Source organism: Eufriesea mexicana, unplaced genomic scaffold, assembly GCF_001483705.2.
Source record: "Eufriesea mexicana isolate 0111107269 unplaced genomic scaffold, ASM148370v2 scaffold5173, whole genome shotgun sequence".
NCBI lineage: Eukaryota > Metazoa > Arthropoda > Insecta > Hymenoptera > Apidae > Eufriesea > Eufriesea mexicana.
In genome coordinates, this window is record NW_016913128.1 from 35076 (window position 1) to 56258 (window position 21183).

General features: G+C 41.9%; 1 protein-coding gene across 5 annotated transcripts in view; it reads right to left on the reverse strand.

The window, feature by feature from the left end:
• The window catches only part of LOC108551864 (nucleolar protein 4-like), a 184764-nt gene that overhangs the window by 17555 nt on the left and 146026 nt on the right, over positions 1-21183 (reverse strand). For all 5 annotated transcript variants that reach the window (XM_017906208.1, XM_017906205.1, XM_017906204.1 and 2 more), the window contains one exon: positions 1549-1883. In XM_017906208.1, the coding sequence (XP_017761697.1) occupies positions 1549-1883 (335 nt within the window). The remainder of the gene's footprint in view (positions 1-1548; positions 1884-21183) is intronic.

Genomic DNA, 21183 nt, shown 5'->3' on the forward strand with positions numbered 1-21183 from the left:
GCTGCCCCCGCCAGACGGCGCGGCGAGCGCCCGGCTTACGGTTTCAGGTGTTCCTACGGACGTTTAGCGAGGATAATTACGCGAAAACGATCGTCCGACCGTGATGCACCGCACACCCGGAATGGGGCTTCTTTCTCGAACACGGGTTCGTTATGGGGGCTTGGGAAAATGGAGGTTAACGCGCGCCCAGGGCAACCAGCCGAGATGGGACAGTAGTTTCAGCAGAATATTAAATTTCTCCATTTTTCTCCCAGCTGTTCGCTACTCCATTTAACACCATGGTTAATAGCAGGTTCACCATGCTAGGTTCACCGAATGGTTAAATGCAGTGGTTGATGTAACCGATCGTGTTTATCAGTGGTTCACAGGTGAGGATGGCTAAATTTGCTTTTGAATTTTTCGAAGTTTGGCGCCAATGTGAAATACTTTCTGTGTGCTCTTCTTTCTATGTTCAAAATAAATTTCAATTTCTGGTTTATCTATTTGGCAAAAGGAAAGCTTACATATGAATTTCGGAAGAATGGGGAGAGGAAAAATATAAATATTAAAATTTTTAATAAATATCCTGAAATTTAATCTTAATATTTCAGCAATTAAAGTGAAGGTATTAGAGAGCTATTAACTAAAACTTCTAGAACACGATCTACTTGATTCACGATCTTGGAATTTTTATATAAGAAAAATCATAAAGAGTAGAATTTTGAATTAAAAATTTCAAAATAATTTAATAAAATGACTTGTCCCAAATTTTTTTGGGAAAAGCAGCTGCTTTTGCTTTGGAGTGTATGTCAAACGAAAATTGTTAAAATACATTTTAACACAATAAATAGTTCACAAAAGAATTTCAATGATACAGTTGCATGTCTCACTTTGTATACGTATATTTTCAACGTCGGTGCTTCTTCTCTGTTAAGTTCAATATCTTTTAAGTCTGAGCTGATAGCACTATTCAATAATACCTAGTTAATTTTTCAACAACCAAAACGTCACCTAAATTTCACAAAAATCGCGTGTACACGGTGAAAGAGGGGACACAATTCCGATAAATGGAAAAGAGAGAAACCGTTACCACTGCACGATTCAGTTACAAAAACCCGGAATAAACAGAAAGAAAAATTGCACGCGACACCGTGGAGAGGAAGATGAGAGGTATCAAAGATCGTTTACTTCGATGAAACGTTAATCCCATTAGCGGAGCCCGTGGCTGGAAGAATCAGCCAGAGACTAAGCCTTAGACCATTAATTCCGAGATTGACTTTATACCAGCGCAGCTACTACAATTCTCTCTATAAAATCCCAATCACGGTCACTCGCTGTCCCTAACGACCGAAGGAGTCGCTCATCCTTCAGCTGGGGCCAAAATTCATCATTCTCGCGAACGGCCGATCGCAAAAGGAGGAGGAAGAAAAAGAGAAGCTGGGAGCCCACTCTGGACCCCGCCTCGCTTCATTAATCACGTCGCTGCAGCCTCGCGTTTCGCCTCCACCCCGGGACAGGAGAAAAAGAAGAGAGGCGGTCAGAAGGGAATTACGTAAAACGCGGACTCACGTTGAAAGCCTTCTGGCGCTCCGGGTCGTGGTGTCTGGGGTCCAGCCTCTCGTCGGCATCCTCGTCGTCGTCGTCCTCGTCCTCCTTATTGCCGCTGCTGCTGGTCTCGTCGTGAGCGCTGCCGGTCCCCTCTCCGCCCGGGGGGCTGGACTCGCGATCGCGATCGGACCGCGAGGGCGTCGCGGCGGACGCCGGCGGCGGCGTCTTCTTCAGTCCCATGGCGTAGGAAGCCCACAAGGATGCCATGTCCTCGCCGCCGACTCCGGCCACCGCGCCCAAATTAGGAACGGTCCCAGCAGGCATGTCGACCAAGTCCGAGGACCCGTTTCGCGAGTCTGCAGACAAATCGCAAGAAAAAGAATCGTGGTTATCGAGAGAGAATTGAGCACATCTGGGACTGCTATTGGGTGAGTTTTGGCACTGATCTACCGACCTATAATTGCAATGTACGTCACCGATATCAGCGCGGAAACCTAAACACAAAGCCTAAATCACCGTTGTTAAAACTGTCATTACAAATTTCCTGCATAAGGAATTCTGGGTTCTAAGTACTGAGTTGTGAGTTGTGAGTATTGAGTTGTGATGTCACAAATCTGAGATTTGAATTTCCAATTTTAAATCTGAAGTTCTGAGTTCTGAGTTCATAGTCCTGAGATCTGATATCTTTGAGGACATCTTACATATAATTTCCGTATTTATCTGGCAGAAATTAGTAAAAATTGACTATATGTGTTCTAGAAAAATTGAAAGTTATTTATATAACCCTAATTTTGTGATACTGGAGAAAAACGAGCGAGAGAGGATAAAATATAGCAACTAAAGTAATCGTGTGCATATACTTTCATCACTGACACTAATATTAAAGTAAAACCTAAAAAATAGTGTGAAAAATAAAAATCCATAAATGAGCCAGCATATAACGCGAGCTTAATTCTATACCCACCGTATCCTCCTTCGAGGAACGTACTAATTGACCTTAACTATAATTGCACCCGGAATGATAGAGCATAATTGGTCGAAAACACCCGACTGAACTAGGAAGAAAAAAAGGGGAAGCCAAAAACCTTGTAACATAAATCTTCTCATCAGAACAATTCCCGGGGCGTTCACGAATTACGCGAAACGGTGAAACGAAACGTCCAATTCCGCATTTACATGAACGACCGGTCGCGTAGCTCGGCATTAAACCGTGAAGTTTTTATCGCCGCATCTAGAACGGCGTCTGTCAACTTGTTGCGCCTAGCCAGTCCCCGCGAAGACAATTCGAATAACCTCCCGGCTTTCCGCGGAACTTGCTCCCATCTGGCGATCTGCAATTCCCTTCGAACCTCGATCCTCCCGCTTCCCGGGATCCGCCACGCGATAGATCACTGGGCTCGTCGGTAATCACGTGATTGGACAAGTGTTGTTATTACACTGTAGAGGCCTACCAATGAAAGGCAAAACGAATTACGGACTCGGTAGACGAATTCCTTTCTCGTGGAATTCCAAGAGGGCAATCGGTGTTTTAAAGATCAACGAGAAGGATGATAATACTATAACGCAAAATTAACTTTCAGGTTTTGGGTTCGACGGGATCGATAATGCGCGAGAAAGGTAAACGCGTGTAATATCTAACGTAAATATCAAGAGATTAGTTTCTGTTTTGGTTCCTAGGTGGCGCTGGTGCCGTAGATGGCGCTGGGATTATGATCAGAGGCGTCCATATTGTCAGGCATAATTAACTTTCGGGTTCTAAGTTCGGGGCTGATAATACGTGGAACGTGATCGCTAGTAATATTTAATCTAAGTATTACAAGACGAACTTCGATTCGGGGTTACTGGGTTAGACAAATACATAGATGGCGCTGAAGCATTATATAACGACTGATTATAATGCCGACTGAGAATACTCAAACTTTCAGATTTTAAATTCGAATTTTATTTTATAAATTCATTTTAAGTTCCAATACTTATTCCAATCCTAATCTAACGTTTAACCAATATTTATTCCAAGTACTGCATAGTGAACACCTATTTGAAATAGCCTAGTAACGGATTTATCTAAGATTCCCTCTATGCCTAACAGACCTAAAGATAAAGGTATATTTAGATGCAACAACTTAAAATCGTTATTAACTCCACGTCAACTATCAAATTCCTAATTTAAACGTAAAAGTATATCAAAAATATAAGCAGAATTAAACATATTGTACAACCTTAAAGGCACGAGAGGTTCCCGAGAAGGAAGCTAAGGGCAATTCTACTAATTCGCAATTGGTCAACTAGACCGATCCCGTTTTCCTCGAGTTTATCTTGCCTGCTTTAGAATCCCGAAGATACGTATCTGATGACTTTGAGCGTGGAATATAAGCTGTTAGCTGCAGGAAGATTGACGGGGCGTTTCTGTTCAATTGAATTCCTGGGCGCAGAAGAAAAGGACGATCCCCTTTCTTCCCACGGTTAAACTGGGAAATACTTACCAGTTAAATAAACCAACAGACCTAACCAACATGTGGGTGGTATTCATGGTATAAATATAATAACGATGCCACGTTTGAATCGCGTGACGCCACTGATTAAGGACGATCGAAGGAACAGTAAGCCAGCTCGTTCTACTATATGCACGGTGCCTAAGAATGGGCTGTTAACATCATAGCTCTCCCGGTTTATGACGAAGACGTGATAATTCGAGTCGCTATCGCGATCAGGATTGCTATCTATAGTTAGCTGCCAACGTTCGTTGTCGACGACGAAAGATCAGATTATTGAGCAAACTTTTGTGTCTCCTCGAGTAGGCCTGTCAACAGAGCTTTGCTCTGTACAAATTAATTATTCGCGTCGTTCTATATTATTAACTTCGTCTATCAGAGGAAGATTATAGTTGATTAAAGCCTTCTCAACTGGTTCTAGAAGATAGATACGAATAATTGCTATGAACTAGGTGTCTAGAGAAAAATGAAGCAACAAAATGTGCGAATGGAGACATAAATAAGACACACGTGACGCGAGAGTTACAAAAGGTGTCCAATTTGCAAGTACCAACTTTATAGACGATTCGTTCTCGTCATCTATGGCAAATAAATAATCGAAAGAGGCGAAAAAAATATTAAACGTACTTCCACAACGCTCTAAACGTTCCCTTACCCATGAAACACGGTACTATACCATCCTAAATCCCTCAAAAGCAACGTGGGATATGCTGCAAGGCTGGTAATAAAAGAAAAATTTAACACACCATAACCACGAACTAGCACACAAATTAAAGACTTCCATTTATCAATTCCCGTTTTACGGTTCCTCATAAATTCACCACTAAGAGCACACATTCTCCAACGAACCTCTCACTAGCAACCCATAAACCTAAAGTACCGTCCCCACTCCACGCACACGACTACTCTTCTAAAATTCTTCGCCACCCCGGGCTTGGGCCCGGGCCCAGAGTTCGCAGCTCCGCGAGAGTCCGCTCTCCGACTTTGGCCCGACTCGTTCCCGAACATAACCTATACCTGGTTCGATAAGAACTGGGGAAAAGCGCCAACTACGCGTTAACCACGCGACGTGAACGTCGGAACAGGGCTGGAACACGTATCTCCGGTCCCTACGCATTAATTGACAAAATAGACACGAGGTCCTTTAAAACTCGTCCATGGGCATCCACGTTCGGCAGCCACTCAGCTGCAGCGCCGATCACGTGACCGTTTCGCTTATAGTCGCTGCATTTCCTCGTTGAACGGAGTATAACTCTGTCGTCGCGTTAACAGCAGGATGTCTTAACGGTTCCCCTAAGCTAGCCCAAGTTTGACGGGCCGCGATGCCCATTAGAAAGCCGTTTGCCGGCCAAGAGGCTGCTCATCCTTGCCGTTTAACGGCTTCGTATTATTTCGAATGATCGGGTTCCGGCGAGACAAATTGCAGCCCGCGACCCGTGCACGTATAATGAACATCGGAAAGATTGCGCGCGCGCAACGCCGCGTTCCGAATACGGGGCCCCTGTCGCCTCGCCAACCGCTATTTACAGCCTTGACTCGAGGCGTCTCTTAGGAACGTATCCTTTCCGACGCGCAAAAAGGCCGACCTGTTTCCAAAACCCGTAATAAGTCTAAGTAGATCCCTTCCATCGGGTTGCAAGAAAGAGGCAAGCCGCCGCCACCGCCGCTGTCCCGGCAGAGAACGTACGAACCAGCGAAGGTGCTTTCACGAGGATGTTGCCGAGGACAGGTACGAGCCGAGGCGGCGAGAGAGGCTACACGCGCGAACCCGGCCGGCACACAGTGGATCATGGGTAGGGAGCGCCGTAGGGGAATCGTAAAGAGGCTACCTCGGGCTCACGGACTTCTCTGCCTGCTGCTTCGGGTCCTGGATTAGAAGAAATGGACCAGGGACTGGGTGTGGACCTTCTACATTCACGGACTGCTGCGGTTCAGTGGGATTTTTCGGCGTTTGGACGCATGCTGGTTGTGGGCTCAGGTTAGGCTAACCGTTTAGGAGACCGTGTCGAGTTTCAGTCCACGTTGAAGGGTTTCGTGGATCACTGGTGATTCTAGGCAAGGTGTTAGGGAGATGCTGGAGTTCAATAGCGATCTGATCGAAGTGTTACGTTGTATTATTGGTTTGTTCGTTGGAGGTCTGTAGCTAGGCCTCAAGCTGTTTAGAGGTGACAGTAGGCACACGCGTTGTTCTCATAGTGGGATTTTTCTGGATTTGTTACGTAGGTACTTGGTGTCAGGAAGTGGGAAGTTAGAAAGTGGATTCACGATGTTAGGTTAGGCTAGAATTATTAGAGGTTAGGAATTTTGGTAATAATGATGTTTGCTGGTGTTTTACCTGGTTTGGTGTGTCTTCTTGTATCGAACGAACACTTTCTACGGTATATTCCAGTCGAGCGGAAAAGGCAGAGAGAAGCAAGATCGAAGCAAGGAAAGGAGTAACCTTTCGACGAAATAAGAGAGCGCGCAAAAATGTCGAGGAGGAAAATTTATCACACTTTTCCGGGCTGTTTATAAACGGACGGTCTTACTCTCACAAAAATAAACCACCTCTGGAATTGCACATCCGATAACCCTGACTATTAATATCCCCAAAAGACTGCTTGCCGGCGCACGCTTCGATCGGCAGAAAGGCTCTCTCGCGTTTCCCATGCAGCGGCGCGCGACGCGAGCAAAAGTCATCGGACAGGAAGTCCAACCCTCTGGCGCGTTGGGGAAAAGAGGGAAAAAAGAAAGATCCACCACAATGCTTAAACTTACACACCTAGACCAGCGGACGCGGCGCGGAGTGGTCTGACCAGTCGCTCCACAATGAAGCTGCCTGCCACGAGCGTCGAAAACAACAAGATTAATGGCTAAATAATCGCGTTTTCAATGCCGTCTGCGTCTCGTTCAGCCGAGGGACAAATTGCGCGACGCGGAACGCGCCATCATCCCGGAAGCCGTCCGGCCGTAGGGAAGGGGCACCGCCGCGAGGAATCCGCGCTAAGGGTCAAGGAAAATCGCCATGACGCGACGCCATTGGCAGAAAGCCGGGCGCCGGGCATCGTTGGCCACCCTGCGTCGCTCGACGATTCTAATTCTGCGCGTTCAACGATCGCGCACACGCAAGCACGCACGCCGCTTCCAGGAAGATTCCGGTAGAACCAGTAACTGAACGCGCGAGTAGACGACCCAGGAAACTGGACCCTCGTCCAGGAGGCGGCGCAGCACCGGCTCTCTCCTTCCCTCTTCCTCGCCGGGCTGCAACGGCTCCGAGGTTGCTGCACCTTCGTTCTTGCGCCCGTACACTCGGCTCAAACAATTCGTGGGCACGAGGAACGCGGCGAGCGGAACGGCTTCCCTGTTCCCCACCCCTTGCCCCTGGTCAGGGAAGGATTTCCCGGTTTGGTCATGCTTCATTGTGTTGGACGAACATTTTAACGCTGATACGACCACTCATCGTTTCGAACGAGCTGATTGGAACGACGTATCTGGTTCAGGGATTAGGCCCAGGGTGAGGTCAGTTGTTTTGCATGAACTTTTTCGAGGTCTTTTCGTTTTTCGTTCGTCAGTGGGTGTTACGTGGTTTCGGAGTTAGGTTAGGGGAGCAGCTTTGCGCATTGGTACTTAGCTTAAGGCTTAATTCAGCAGTACCTGCCTTTGTACACGAATATAACGAGCTCGTTCTCGTGGTTGATTAATTTTTATGACACTTGGTAGTTGAATGATGGATAACGTGACTGAAGATTTTTGCAGAAGTTCAAATAAGCGGTTAAGTCAAAATTAAATTATTTTTCGTGCCTATACCTGTTTACGTATCTGACATATGTAAAGATTAAGTGATATAAGTTTTCTTGGTGTTTGAAACACTACAAATGGTATTTTGAGTAGAAGCACAGTATTAAAATTGACTACTTATCCCTCTTATAAAAATTACACTCTTCATTGTCTTCGTGAAGGAATGGACAGTTAGTGAATCACGTCAAATTATTCAATTATTTAGTTCCTGACAGCAATCACTAATCGGATATTAATTAAATCTCAATTAAAAAATTTTCAAATTATAAAATCCACCACACCAGTGGTTCCTACCAAAAATCAACTTTTCCAAATTCGAGTCTTGACCATAAAATCCTGGGAATCCCTGATGCACACTATTATCGAATCAAATAATTCATCCTTCACGTTAAAAACTCGTCCTCATCTTCTGTCTACACGTAACACTCATACTAAAACACAGATATACACATAGACACCACCAACAGACATTCTTCGCATTCAAACTTCCCGCGATTCCACCTCCACCAAACTTTCTCACGACTGCATTCTCAATTCCTCACCCCCACCACCCAATTTCTACGTAAAAACGTCATCGCGTAATGTCACACCAAGCATCACCTTGTCACCCTCCGATGATACCTCCCCCATCGAAACCCCTCATCGACCCCCGTACCCCTCCAATCTCAAAACTCGGAAAACGAAGCAGCCATCGCGGTTCGTCCTCCTGGCGAGTGACTTGAGCCGAATGTACATAACCTCTACATACGTGCGCACGCACGCACATGCAGCACGTAGGTGCACACGGGGTACGGTACTACGTGCAGCTCTGCGAGGGTTCCTGGCCTGCGGCGAGCGGATGCCGGCGTTGCAAAAGGGGCCGAGGGGGCCACAGGGGGAGCGAGCAGCCGGGTACTCGGGCTAGGCACGGCTAGAAAGCCGGTTAGCAATCCCAATCCCACCAGCACCGTTCCTGAACCCGACTGGCCGGCCTGAACCTGAAATCAGTCGCTGCGCGCCACCCCACCCGGCAGTTCGTCCTCCTCATTCTTTCAGCCGCCTTCCCGCAAAAGGAAACTAATACCCGGCCCCGGCCACTTCCTCTTTTTCTAAACAGCTACATGCGTGGCCGTGCAACAAAATTCACGGACGAGCTGGCGCACGCCCACGGACCCCGTCACGGCTAGCTATGAATACCGGCAAGCCAACTACTATACGGGCAGCGCGTGTTTTATCTCGTCCGAGCCAGCGATACACGCTGCAACGCCGGGCCCGGATAGCGAGAACAAGGCACTCGGAAACAGAGAGGATGTCGCGGGTTTTAACTGGCACGGTGGCCATTGCGACGTCCGCCAGGATCTCGAGAGGGAGACCCTAGGGAGATTTGCCTGGGACGGTGGTCGGTTGGTAAGGGTGTGTGGGGAAAAAATGAATTCGCTAGACCACGACCTCTGTCTTCGGAATCTGTTCGTTTGTACGTCCCAGGGGCGGCTAGTGTCACGTCGTACTGTGCAATGAGGCGTCATCTCACGTGTGATGGCGCTAGTTTCGGAGGTGTAACGCAATTTATATAAAATGTGAGAAATATATTATACTCTAGTAAGATTATACTGAGAAATAAATATACTTGGTCCAAATTTTTCTTTCATTTTGTGCCACTCGAATGTTTCAGGAACGGCTACTAATTCCGGGACCTGTAATATACTTAGCAATGAGGCATCATCTCACGCGTGATGGCGCTAGTTTCGGAGGTGTAACGCAATCTATATAAAATGTGAGAAATATATTATACTCTAGTAAGATTATACTGAGAAATAAATATACTTGGTCCAAATTTTTCTTTCATTTTGTGCCACTCGAATGTTTCAGGAACGGCTACTAATTCCGGGACCTGTAATATACTTAGCAATGAGGCATCATCTCACGCGTGATGGCGCTAGTTTCGGAGGTATAACGCAATCTATATAAAATGTGAGAAATATATTATACTCTAGTAAGATTATACTGAGAAATAAATATACTTGGTCCAAATTTTTCTTTCATTTTGTGCCACTCGAATGTTTCAGGAACGGCTACTAATTCAGGGACCTGTAATATACTTAGCAATGAGGCATCATCTCACGCGTGATGGCGCTAGTTTCGGAGGTATAACGCATTCTATGTGCAGATGTGAGAAATGTATCATAATTGGAGAAGATTATACCGAAGAAGAAATATATTTGGTCCAAATTTTTCTTTCATTTTGTGCCACTCGAATGTTTCAGGAACGGCTACTAATTCAGGGACCTGTAATATACTTAGCAATGAGGCATCATCTCACGCGTGATGGCGCTAGTTTCGGAAGTACAAGGCACCTGTGCCAGATGTGAGAAATGTGTTGCACTTGAAGGGGATTATGTCAGGAAATAAATATATTTCTTTCATTTAATGTCTTAGACTAAGAACTTATCAGCTGTCCCTTGTATGTTATAAATTGCGTGGTCGACAGCACTGTAAGACACTTTCGACTGACACTAGGTATATCTTAGAAGTAACGTTCTTGTTCACATACGTGATGTATAAGTCTAAATATACAATATATTTCTTAAACCTAAATGGTACAAAGGATGTTGCGATTAGTGCAACCGGTAAATTAGGTTTTCAGACGCAACAGACGTTCATAGTTCGCGGGAAGGAGAAAAATAAAAATGGATGCAATTAGTGGTTTCTTTAATAACGAAGTAGATATTTCTAACGATTTTTGAAGTCATTTTATTCCACGATTACCTTATTTTTGTTGGATTGCTTTATTTCGAGGTCTTCCTTGAAATTATTTTACTGCCTAACCGTGAGACTGACAATAATCAATTCTTTTAATTCGACAGAAAATTTTCGACACTAACTTGAAAATAATTTTATCAAAAAGGACCAATACATTTAAGCCCATAATTTCAAATAAATATAACGATTGAAAATTGTTATTACAGTAATTTAATAAATATCCAATAACTTAAACAGCTAACTTGCTTAACTAATATTTGTTGATAAGAATCATTGGGATACAAGTGGTTATTTAAGTAAATTATTTCATTAAACAGCTAGAAAGTTGCGGAGTAACATATCCTAGTGCACTTTCAGGTGTATAAGAAATTGCAATCTTGAAAATGGTACTGGTTAATTCCGATAGTTGGTTCGAGTAATTTTTATGGTGACTGCGAGAATAAAAGTAATAGTAGAACAAGTCGTACATGAAACAGAACGTGTTGTCTCGTTACTTAAAAAGAACGCTTGAAAACGTCACTGGGCGAAATAAAAGGCTCGAGATATGGAAAGAATTCGGAAGTTTCGAGTTCGATTTACTCGGTCGACACTTGAACGTGTATTACATGGACGTTTAGAGTTGTCTTGTAAATTGTCAAGCGTTGAATCGTACCGCATACAAAGTAGTCCAGCAACACTTTCTCTGGCAGTACATAATCGCAATATCGTTTTCATATCTTATTTCGATACGTCTACACCAGATCTCGCTTGTTACAGATAGCAACAGACATTTGACTCTGTCTTAAATTATGTAGGTGTTATGTATTTTAATGGACGTTTAGCGACACGTAAGGACTTTCACTTTCCCTGAAAATTCTCTCCTGTAATTCTAATATTATTTTCAATATCATATTTCTGCTCTAGTGAATAGATTTCACAGAACTGCCGACAGACTTCCCCTATTAAATCATAATCGAATTTCTTGCAGCCACATCCACCGATAAAATCACATCGATAACCCTCTACTCTAAAATACCACGGGAAAAAATATAATATTCCACGAGAAAGTAAGTTTGACAAAGACGAAGATATAAAATTTTATAAAATATATAATCAAAAATAACGCACAAGTTTCCGAATTTGTATACATATATAGCGCATAATTTATATAAAATATTTAATAAAGCTTAATTGGAGGAAATTTTAACCCTAGAAATCCCGAAAGCTTTTAGTCATCGCGATTTCATAATGATTGGGTACGTATCGAGTTGGCCAATCAGTAGTGTCGAATTTTTGCAATTGATGGTGACACAATATCCCTGGTCTGTCAAATACAATCACATGCTAATTGCAATTATTTATTACAGAGCGAAATGATCCATATCTCATTTAATAAAACGTTTTTTACTTCGAGTAAAGTGATTTTTTGGTCAAAATATTATTTATATAGTTTATTATATATTTTCGGATAATAGTAATATTAATAGTAGCATTTGTTATTAAATTATTACTAATTCGTTAGCAGTTTATTATTTAAAATAGAGGATATACGCGAGTTAGAGTAACAGTTAGAATATTACAGTTTTATTTCACATAAATTCCAGGAGTCCTGCCGTTAGGATCTCCACGGTCCTAGATCTCAGATTCGACAAAATCTCTCTAAGCATGAAGCAAATGTGGCGTGCAATTTCTTAAGATTTCCGCGATGTTTCCACGCTCCGAGACTTTGCATCTCCAAGTATAATGCGTTCCAAAACGCACGGTATTCCCGCAATATCCCGTAAACGCGAACACGGACAGATCCCGTGGCAGGTAGGACTTATCAAGATCCGCGTTATCCGAAAATCGCCTGGCGACACGTACGGCCATGACGAGAGAAAGAAAGTATCCGTGGCAACCGAGCTAATAACCATACGAGAAAATCGCCGGGGACACGATTCGCCTCGCAACAGGCGTTTCTTCGCTTTCGTAAATGTCACCGGCCATTAAAGCGAAGATTCTTTATCGCGACGACGTCGGTCGCTTGGGTTCCGCGAAACGGCCAGATTCCGAATCTCCATGTCCCCTCGAAAGATGAAAAATCACGAAATGGCATTTTCCCGCGTTAACCGGGGGGACGAGAACGCGCCACCGAGTTAACGACGCCCGCCATCTTGTAATTTCGCGGCGGACGTTGAAAACTCGAAGATGCTTCTAAGCAAATCCAATTTTCCAATGTTATCTCTGTTCAATGGCGTAGGAATATTTCCAAGATGAAGATTCGCGTGGTTTCGGAGATTTTTAAGATTTTTGAGATTTCGAATAATTTTTCACACTTGCTCGAGTCAATGTGAATAAATGTTTATAAATAGTATTCGAACCGCTATGGTAATGTGGTCGAAGTGTATGAATGTGTACTTCTTTTTTACCTGATACAGACGGAAACTCGTGAGTCTTGCTTCGCGAGTTGAAATTGAAATTGAAATTGAAATTGCGAGCTAGACACTAGTTTTTACTGAAAATCGTTGATATGAAATTAAAATAGAATGATTTAATAGTAAATTAAAATAGAATATAGAGCAGGTTACATATAAGTCTCAGAACTTACTGAGTATAATATAACCATTAGCCAATTTTTATTTATTCTTTGTCTTCTTGGGTACATATATTAAAATCAAAAATATGATAATGAATGAAGAGTAATATCGATAAATTTTTTCGAATATCTTCGAACTAAACAGATCGTTAGTTCAAATAATAACAATTTAAACGATATCAATGGTATTTAATACTAAATCTATTATGATCGGTAAATGAAAAAATAAAATAAGGAAACTTTGAGGAAATATTAAAAATTGGTTATACCTATACAAAGAGAAGTTACCAAAGCGGCAAGGTTGAATGCGAAATTTCTGAGTAAGAATTTACAAGCCACCACTTGGGTCCTGCTAAATAAATTATCAAGAGTCAGAATGTCACTAACATTCCAACAAATATACCACATCATTCTGATTAACCTAACTGCACAGCGTTGCTATCGAAGACACAGGCCACCAGTCGTAAACCATTCTCCTCCAAGACAAGTTTCTTCAATGAATAAATTTATTCCGCATCTTTAATTCATCCTATCCCCTCTGACCAACTTCTCTCTCGGTCCTCGCACGAATTAAAATCACGTTCCGTGTAGATACAAAAATACCCCCACTCCCGAGCCCAAAAATCAAACCCGCTAACAAAGAAAAAGTACGAAAAATTAGCGAACCAAAGCTCTGCCTACGAACAATACCATAGCGGACCGACGAGCCGTGTAAGTAGTACGAATAGAAATTAGTATGGCGCGCGTCCTTCGTCCCGGCAGGATTCGAAATCTCGGCGTGGTCGGAACAAAGGACACCTTTATCCTGGGCAAAAGCAAAACGAAACCGAAGGAACAACGCGGCGCCATGGAAACAGATTTCTTTCGCCGATTAATGAATTTACATAACAGCCCCGGCTGTCCTTTGTCACGAGTCGTGTTCCTGGCCAGCGCTCCTGTTCGCCTACGAGCGTTTCGCAAAATCGATTTCCCGATAAAGGCGCCAACCGACGCCATTCCGCGCCGTGATCGCGCTGAAAAGATCGCCGAGGGAAAATATACAAGCCGAGAGAACTTTCGTTTCGCAAGCGCGGTCGCTATCCGCCTTTTGAATCTGCCGCCAAGAATTCGCCTCTCCGATGAAAATAAAAAGGAAGGAACGGGAATAGGAGAGGGGTGGGGGAGAAAGAGGGACGAAAGAAAGGACGAACCTTCCCTTAATGGTCAGTGACATTTGCGAGGATGACGGAACAATCCCCGTGCCTCGACGAGATTCCTGATACCGGGGACTTTTGTTCCTTTTTCCCCCACCACCGGACCAACGTTTCGCGGGAATTCATTTTCCTGGCACATTAATAAATTCTTTGGCCGAGAAGCACGCGAAAGAACGCGGAATTGCTCCATTCGGATGGCAGTCGTCTATGGTGGGAAGAGTTTTTGGAGATTTATGAGCGGCGTTTTGATGGAGGGCGAGAGTGAGGTTAGGTTAACGACTGTTTTGCCCAGTCCCTGTGACGCTCCATTTGTTTCGTTTCACAGCCAAAGCGGACATTTTTCGACTAATCTTGCGGCTTTTAATTCCTCCACAATTCTTTGCTACATAAATTTCGAGAAATTTATGGAAATAAATATTCCTATGCCATGCCGCCATATTGAATCATTAGAAGTGGCTTGTATATCTTTGTTATTACGAATATAGGTATTCTTTATTGCAATATTTATTTGATTCGTCATTTTTGAACTGGCTTTGAAATTTTTACTGCATAAACAATAGTTAATACATAAATATATATTTGTACGCCGCCATATTGAATTACTAGAAATGACACATACATTTCTACTAAAATAAACGTGTTCCTTATATTAATACATATTTTACTGACTATACATATTTGTACCAATTGCATTGCATACATTGCATATCCTATATTAACATATATACTCAAATCTTCTCATAATGTTAGGTTAGGTTAATTCTTCGCGCGTTGTCTCGAGGCCTAGAACCGATGCAGATTAATAAAATCAGTGAAATGAAATTTTTTAATTCAAATTCGTTAAATCGTGCTATATGGAAACCGTGTTATAGGAAGGTAATACCAAAACTGTTATTAATAAATAAAATACATGCAATCGTTTTATAAAGCTACGAACAGAGCGTTATAAAAGGATTGAATATACTTTATTTATTGTAATATAATTGTATTTTATTGAGAGACCGTTTCAACAAGTACCAGCCCCTTGGATTCCGTTCGGAGTGGAAGACGGCCATTGTTTTCGCGAAATGAACGCGGTGGCCGTAGGAGAAAATCACTTTTGTTATGTAAAATCAGCTTTGGCCATCGCACGACACCAGGCATCTACCATGCAGTACGTGTTCTCTTTGGCAAACATCGCTGAAGAAAGATTCTTTACCGTTAAGGCACAACTTGAGCATCCTAAGGAGTATATTAACTGATTAAAAATCGTGATAGCCGCGCGACGACGGGACGAAGATTTATTCGTTGTTTTCTTCAAGTTGTTGCTTCGACGTCAGACGAGAGGAGCAGCTTTCTTGGAAGAATGCACCCGCAAGATATATCGTTGCCTCGCCAGAGGTTCCATTGGATAGGGAAAAAATGATTTATCCCCTCAGCTACCACTTTCAAATTCTACCCACTGTTAATAACTTTATTCCTAGCGCCATATGCTATTATACAGAAGCTGCATGCCGACGATTCTATCAAATTCAGTTTCTAGAATTCCATAAGTGAGTTCAGAAATCACTATCTCCGTTGCTCAAGTTTAAACCGAGACAAAGACTTGCTCAATAATTAAATTCAATTCATCTCAAGGATAGCTGGTAGTTGTTAAAGTCCAGACAATTTTTCTATAATATATGAAAAGCATTCGATGTAAGTTGAAGGATCGGAACCTAACCTCAAAATCTCAAGATTGTACATTCGAAAGTAGAGAGTAGCTTAAAACATTTTGAAACATTGTTTAATAATTGGTACAATAATCGTTTGCATAATTAATAAACCACTGGCAATAATATCCAACAATTACAATCACCCTAACAGTAAACAAATAATCCGATATTCAGATAATATAATACATCATTTCCAGAAATATAACTCAAACCACGATTCTCGTTTCCCAAATCTGCCTCACCCATGATTCCCATCATAACTTTATTGGTATATACTGTTACCAATGATGTTGTAAAAATTTTACAAAAATAACAAAGAAACGTATTAGTATTTTAAAAATTTTACCTATCCCCATTATTCACAAAGATTCTTTAAAAATATTGCGAAACTGAAAAAGAAGTATATTAATATTCAAAAGCTTTACCCGTCCCCACTATTACCAAAGATTTTATAAAAACTTTCGAGAAATAAAAAGGCACATTAATATTCCAAAACCTTGCCTATTCCTGCTCACCAAGAATTCCGCAAAAACCGGACGAAAAAATAGAAAAGAAAGTGCCTGATACCGCGAAGCCCTTCGAATTCTCGGCGCGTTCGTCGATAAACATTTCAATTAACACGCCCAGTGGCGGCGGCGCGGTGGTGGGGGTAGCTGGAACCACGGCGCTAGGGACCAGTGGGACGAGGCGGACCGCCGGTAAACCGGTATAAAATATCGTCCGCCATTTTTCCAGCAAATTTTCCGCGGCGATCGTAAAGCGGCGTGCGCGCGTGTTTATCGCGAAATCGATTTGCGAAACGCGCGTCCGGGGACAGGCGAACGGAGCGCGGTCCCGCATGAAACGTAGAGTGCACACGCTGGTCATCGCCAGGCGGCGTGGGGAGTCGTTGGAGTGGGGAGAGGCGGCGTGGAACGATCCTCCGGCTGCCGTCACGCCGTGCCATCGCGTCTTGGTCGGGCTGGTTCATTACGCAATGGCCACGTCCGAGATGCGGAGGCCCGGTTCGAAACCAGTTTCGCGAACGCCGAGCTGGATCTCGCAGCGGGGTGTGGGGGTGAGAGAGGCAGAGGGCAACGGTGAATTATCCTTCCGCAACCTCGCCTAACTGAACTACTCTGGGGCAGAGTAGCGGAGAAAAAAAAGGACACGATGAAGGGGTGCGGAGGTGACGATGATTTAACCCTTTCGCCACGGCGAAATGCGTGTAGGTTTCTCGTGAGTATAAGAGGGTTAGAAGAATCGTGTGGTGTATCTGAAGAGCGATTTGGAGAAACGAAAGAGCATTGTGATGCCTAGTTCGTTGTGAGATTATTTCGAATTTGTTGGAGAGGTTAGAGAAATTATGGGTGGGCTTAGATTAGAATATTTGAAGGAACGGAATAGAACTTTGAGACTCCGATGGGTAGTTCGTTGTGATGTTACTTTGAATTTGTTGGGGAGGTTGACAAAATTATGGGTGGGCTTAGATTAGAAGATTTGGAGGAACGAAAAAGAATTCTGAGACTCTGATGGCTAGTTCGTTGTGACGTTACTTCGAATTTGTTGTGAAGATTGGAAAAATTAGGGGGTTGGAGTGGAGTCGTGGATAATTTCGTATTGGTGGCGTTTTAGGGGTGGTTATAACCCTAGAGGTGTTGGTATCTCTCTTAAGTTGTTATGCGACTGGTGGTAAGGAAGCTGGAAGTTGTAGTGCGATGATTAGTAATTTAGTCACCCTCTGCAGCGAGGCTACTCGAGAAGCTACTACTGTTTGCAATAACTCGAATTACCAGTGTGTAAATGTGTGTGGATAGGGCGACGGTAAAGATCGGTAGCGTCGAAAGTTTAATTATGAAGGTTAGGAGATTCTGGAGAAGCTATTCGTAATTACGTGTAATTTGCAGAAGATAATTCGCAGACGTGATAAGAGGAAGATAAAACGACTGAAGGTCCGTGCACGACCACTGTAGTGGCTTATCCCAGCGAAAGGGTTAATGGAGGTTAGAGTGCGTTTAGATTTTTTCGACTTTGGTCACAGAAGTGTGGGAAAGAGAGAGAGTTAGAAGTGTAGAGACGAAGAACTTGGTGAAAGTGCACTATACCTTACGAGAGACGTAAAAATTCTAAAATAAATAGAAGCTTGTTCGTACATAACCTATTACTTTAGAAATTATATATCAAATAATAAAAATAATAATAGCAATAAACACTGGAATATTTAACTTTAAGCTAATTTAATTAATTTGCTCAATTCTTTAGAAAAATTGGTCGATCTATGGTTAAAGTTGTCCATAACCAATATCTTAATTCCATGCACTACACTAGCACCACTACGGCGACATAATTAATTTCCAATCAGTTATTTGATTATTTCTACACGAACAAAAATTAAACAGACGAGCGAGAGTATTTCACAAAGAAATTTACACGTATCTTTTTCTTTTCCTTTTTAAAAATAAAATTTCTAATTTTTAAATGCTTTCCACTGGAAAAAATTGTTTGAAGCAGCAGATTAACCGAATCAAAAAGTTCCCAGACTGCAGAGGGTTAAACACACAGAAAAATGAATGCCAGAAAATAAAATAAAAAGAATTCTACATCGGATTTTATTCTTATCCAATAAATCTGATATAACGATAAATTCGATCCTATCTACGATTTATTTTCAACCACGATATCTAATATTCGATATTGATAGTATTCAATAATACCAAGGAAATGAAATTCACCTCAACCGTATAAATAAAATTTAATTAACTAGAAGAACCGATCATCGCTAAATCAACGATAAAAATAAATTTACCAAAGAGAAATGCAATCCATTCGTTTAAAATCAATTTCGTTATATATCTATTACACAAGTCACAATTGCTGCAACTATACAAGAGCAACACAGTTCAACCCCCTCGTAACACGGTTTTCATGTAACACCATACACCGTTTATAACACAATAATTCTACATCACAATACAATTCCATGGCAGTATAATTTACACTTCATAAATTTGCTCAACTTTCATACGTAATATTTTTATTTTACTGTATTCCTCGATTTATATTACTTCCAGGTTTCGTTTAACACTCCTTCGATGGAACAAATTAACCGTGATGTAGAAGAGCGAACTGTACCACGAAATTATCTAACAATTCGCCATAACACCATAATTCGTCTCTTATCGTTCATCTGACTCCGCAGCGAAGATTTAGACATTAGCATGTAGTCATTAATCTGAACAGATAACCGTGAAGAAAGAAACGGAGATCCGTCGATATTAATCACGAACGATCGAAATTGAATTCAATGCATTCATTGATTCAAATCTGCTCGAACGCAGTGAGAAAAGAGAAAGGACTGCTTTGGAGTTCAATGTCTAATTCGACAGTAAAGAGTAACGCTGGCACGCAGCCGCGTATCTGAATCGATTCATTCTTGTGAGAAAGAAACCGGGTATCCGATGTCTGATATGATAAGATCACTATGTACTCGTGTATCCGAATGGCTTTAATGCTCGTACGCCTGTATCAATGCTCGCCACCTTGAATGGAAGATAAGAAATAGTTGCTCACCTACTCGGCCGCTTGAAATAACCGATACGTTAAACGACTGCTATTTAAGAAATTACAAACGGTGTACTATGCATTGCCACACTGCTGGAATTTGTTCCATTAACGCACCTGAGTTATCGCGATCTCGTAGCGAAATCGATTCGAACGCACTCTTGTTCGTGCACACCGCGATATCATAGTGATTCGTCATATCAAAGGGGAAGTTTGAGCGATGCTGGGATTAGTGACTCGTCGTTGGGTGCCACAAAAGTCCCTAGGAAATTAGACGTGTTTCCAAAGAAGGTTCCTCGAGGGTTAATAATAGTTATCAATTTTGAGAAATTTGGGGAGGATGTGGATTTAGGAAAAATATTCGAAGAGTACTTTTCTGGGGAATATTTATAATTTAAATAAATTGATATTTTAGAAAATTATTTGTAATTTTAATATACGACATTTTTTTTCTGTATCGAATAATTTCCTACATATTTAAATGTGTGGATAATATATGCAATATTTGACTTTTAATTTTTCATAAAAAAAGGAGTAAGGTAGATATTTGTACAAAAGGTACCTTGGTTATTAATAGCGAGAAACCTTCTTTATTAGCAAATACGTAAGGAAGATAGCAATAACTAAATTATAAAAATATTCTGAATAAACAAAATACAAATTTATTGCTAATTATTATTTAATAATTCGTAAATTGCTAATTTACAAATAAAATAAAATAATACCTTAAGTACCTATTACAAAATACCCTCTATTTTTCCTAAAATTATTAAATACATGTTCATAAAACGAAAGCAAATAAAAATTTGTCACAGCACCAAATAAAGTCAGAAATTAAGTAGCTATTACAGAATATTCTCCATTTCTGCCTATATTTTCCTAAAATAATTAAAAAAATACACACACAGACTAAAACGAAGCAAAAATAAACAACTGAAGAACATTCACTATACTCATCAACTGAAGGATGTCAGAAAATTCACGCAAGATTTGAATTTTGCACCATTTGTGTGATAAAGTATTACCAACGAAAGAAAAATGACAGCGTAACAACTAACAGTTCAGGTTTATTAAAAATAGAGCGCTACAAAAATGAACAACGCGTCTTCATTGTTGAGCAATATTTACATTTTTTAATTAAAAGAAAATTTGTTTTCTATCAAAATTACTTCTTGCCTGAATTTTGGAACATCCAATACACTTAATTACCTAGACTACATAACAATCATCCAACGATCTTATAACGATCCATCTTCTTTATTTCCTCACCAAGTAGTTTCGTTGCGCGAAATAATCCGACATAAAACATCGGCCGATCGATCCGGGTAATCCCGTGAATCTTCACAACATATTTGCAGTATTAACCAAGCGATTACATGGTATAGATACAGCGACAACGGGCCCCGAGACGATTCCCAGCGCGAAAATGTCCGAATGAACGATTTCAATCCCCCGGCCACGGTTGATTCACGCGTTCTCCGCAGCGTGGCTCTGTGTCTCCAAGTACTCCCGCGCTTCCGGATATCCGCCATTTGTTCCTGCTCGCGGAACGACGCCGGGGATTTGCGAGAACTGCGAATCATTCGGCCGTGTTCGCATGAGTCTGGGTGTACGACGAACGCGTGGATACGAATCGAAGGAAATATTTGTTTCCGTAAATATCGCTC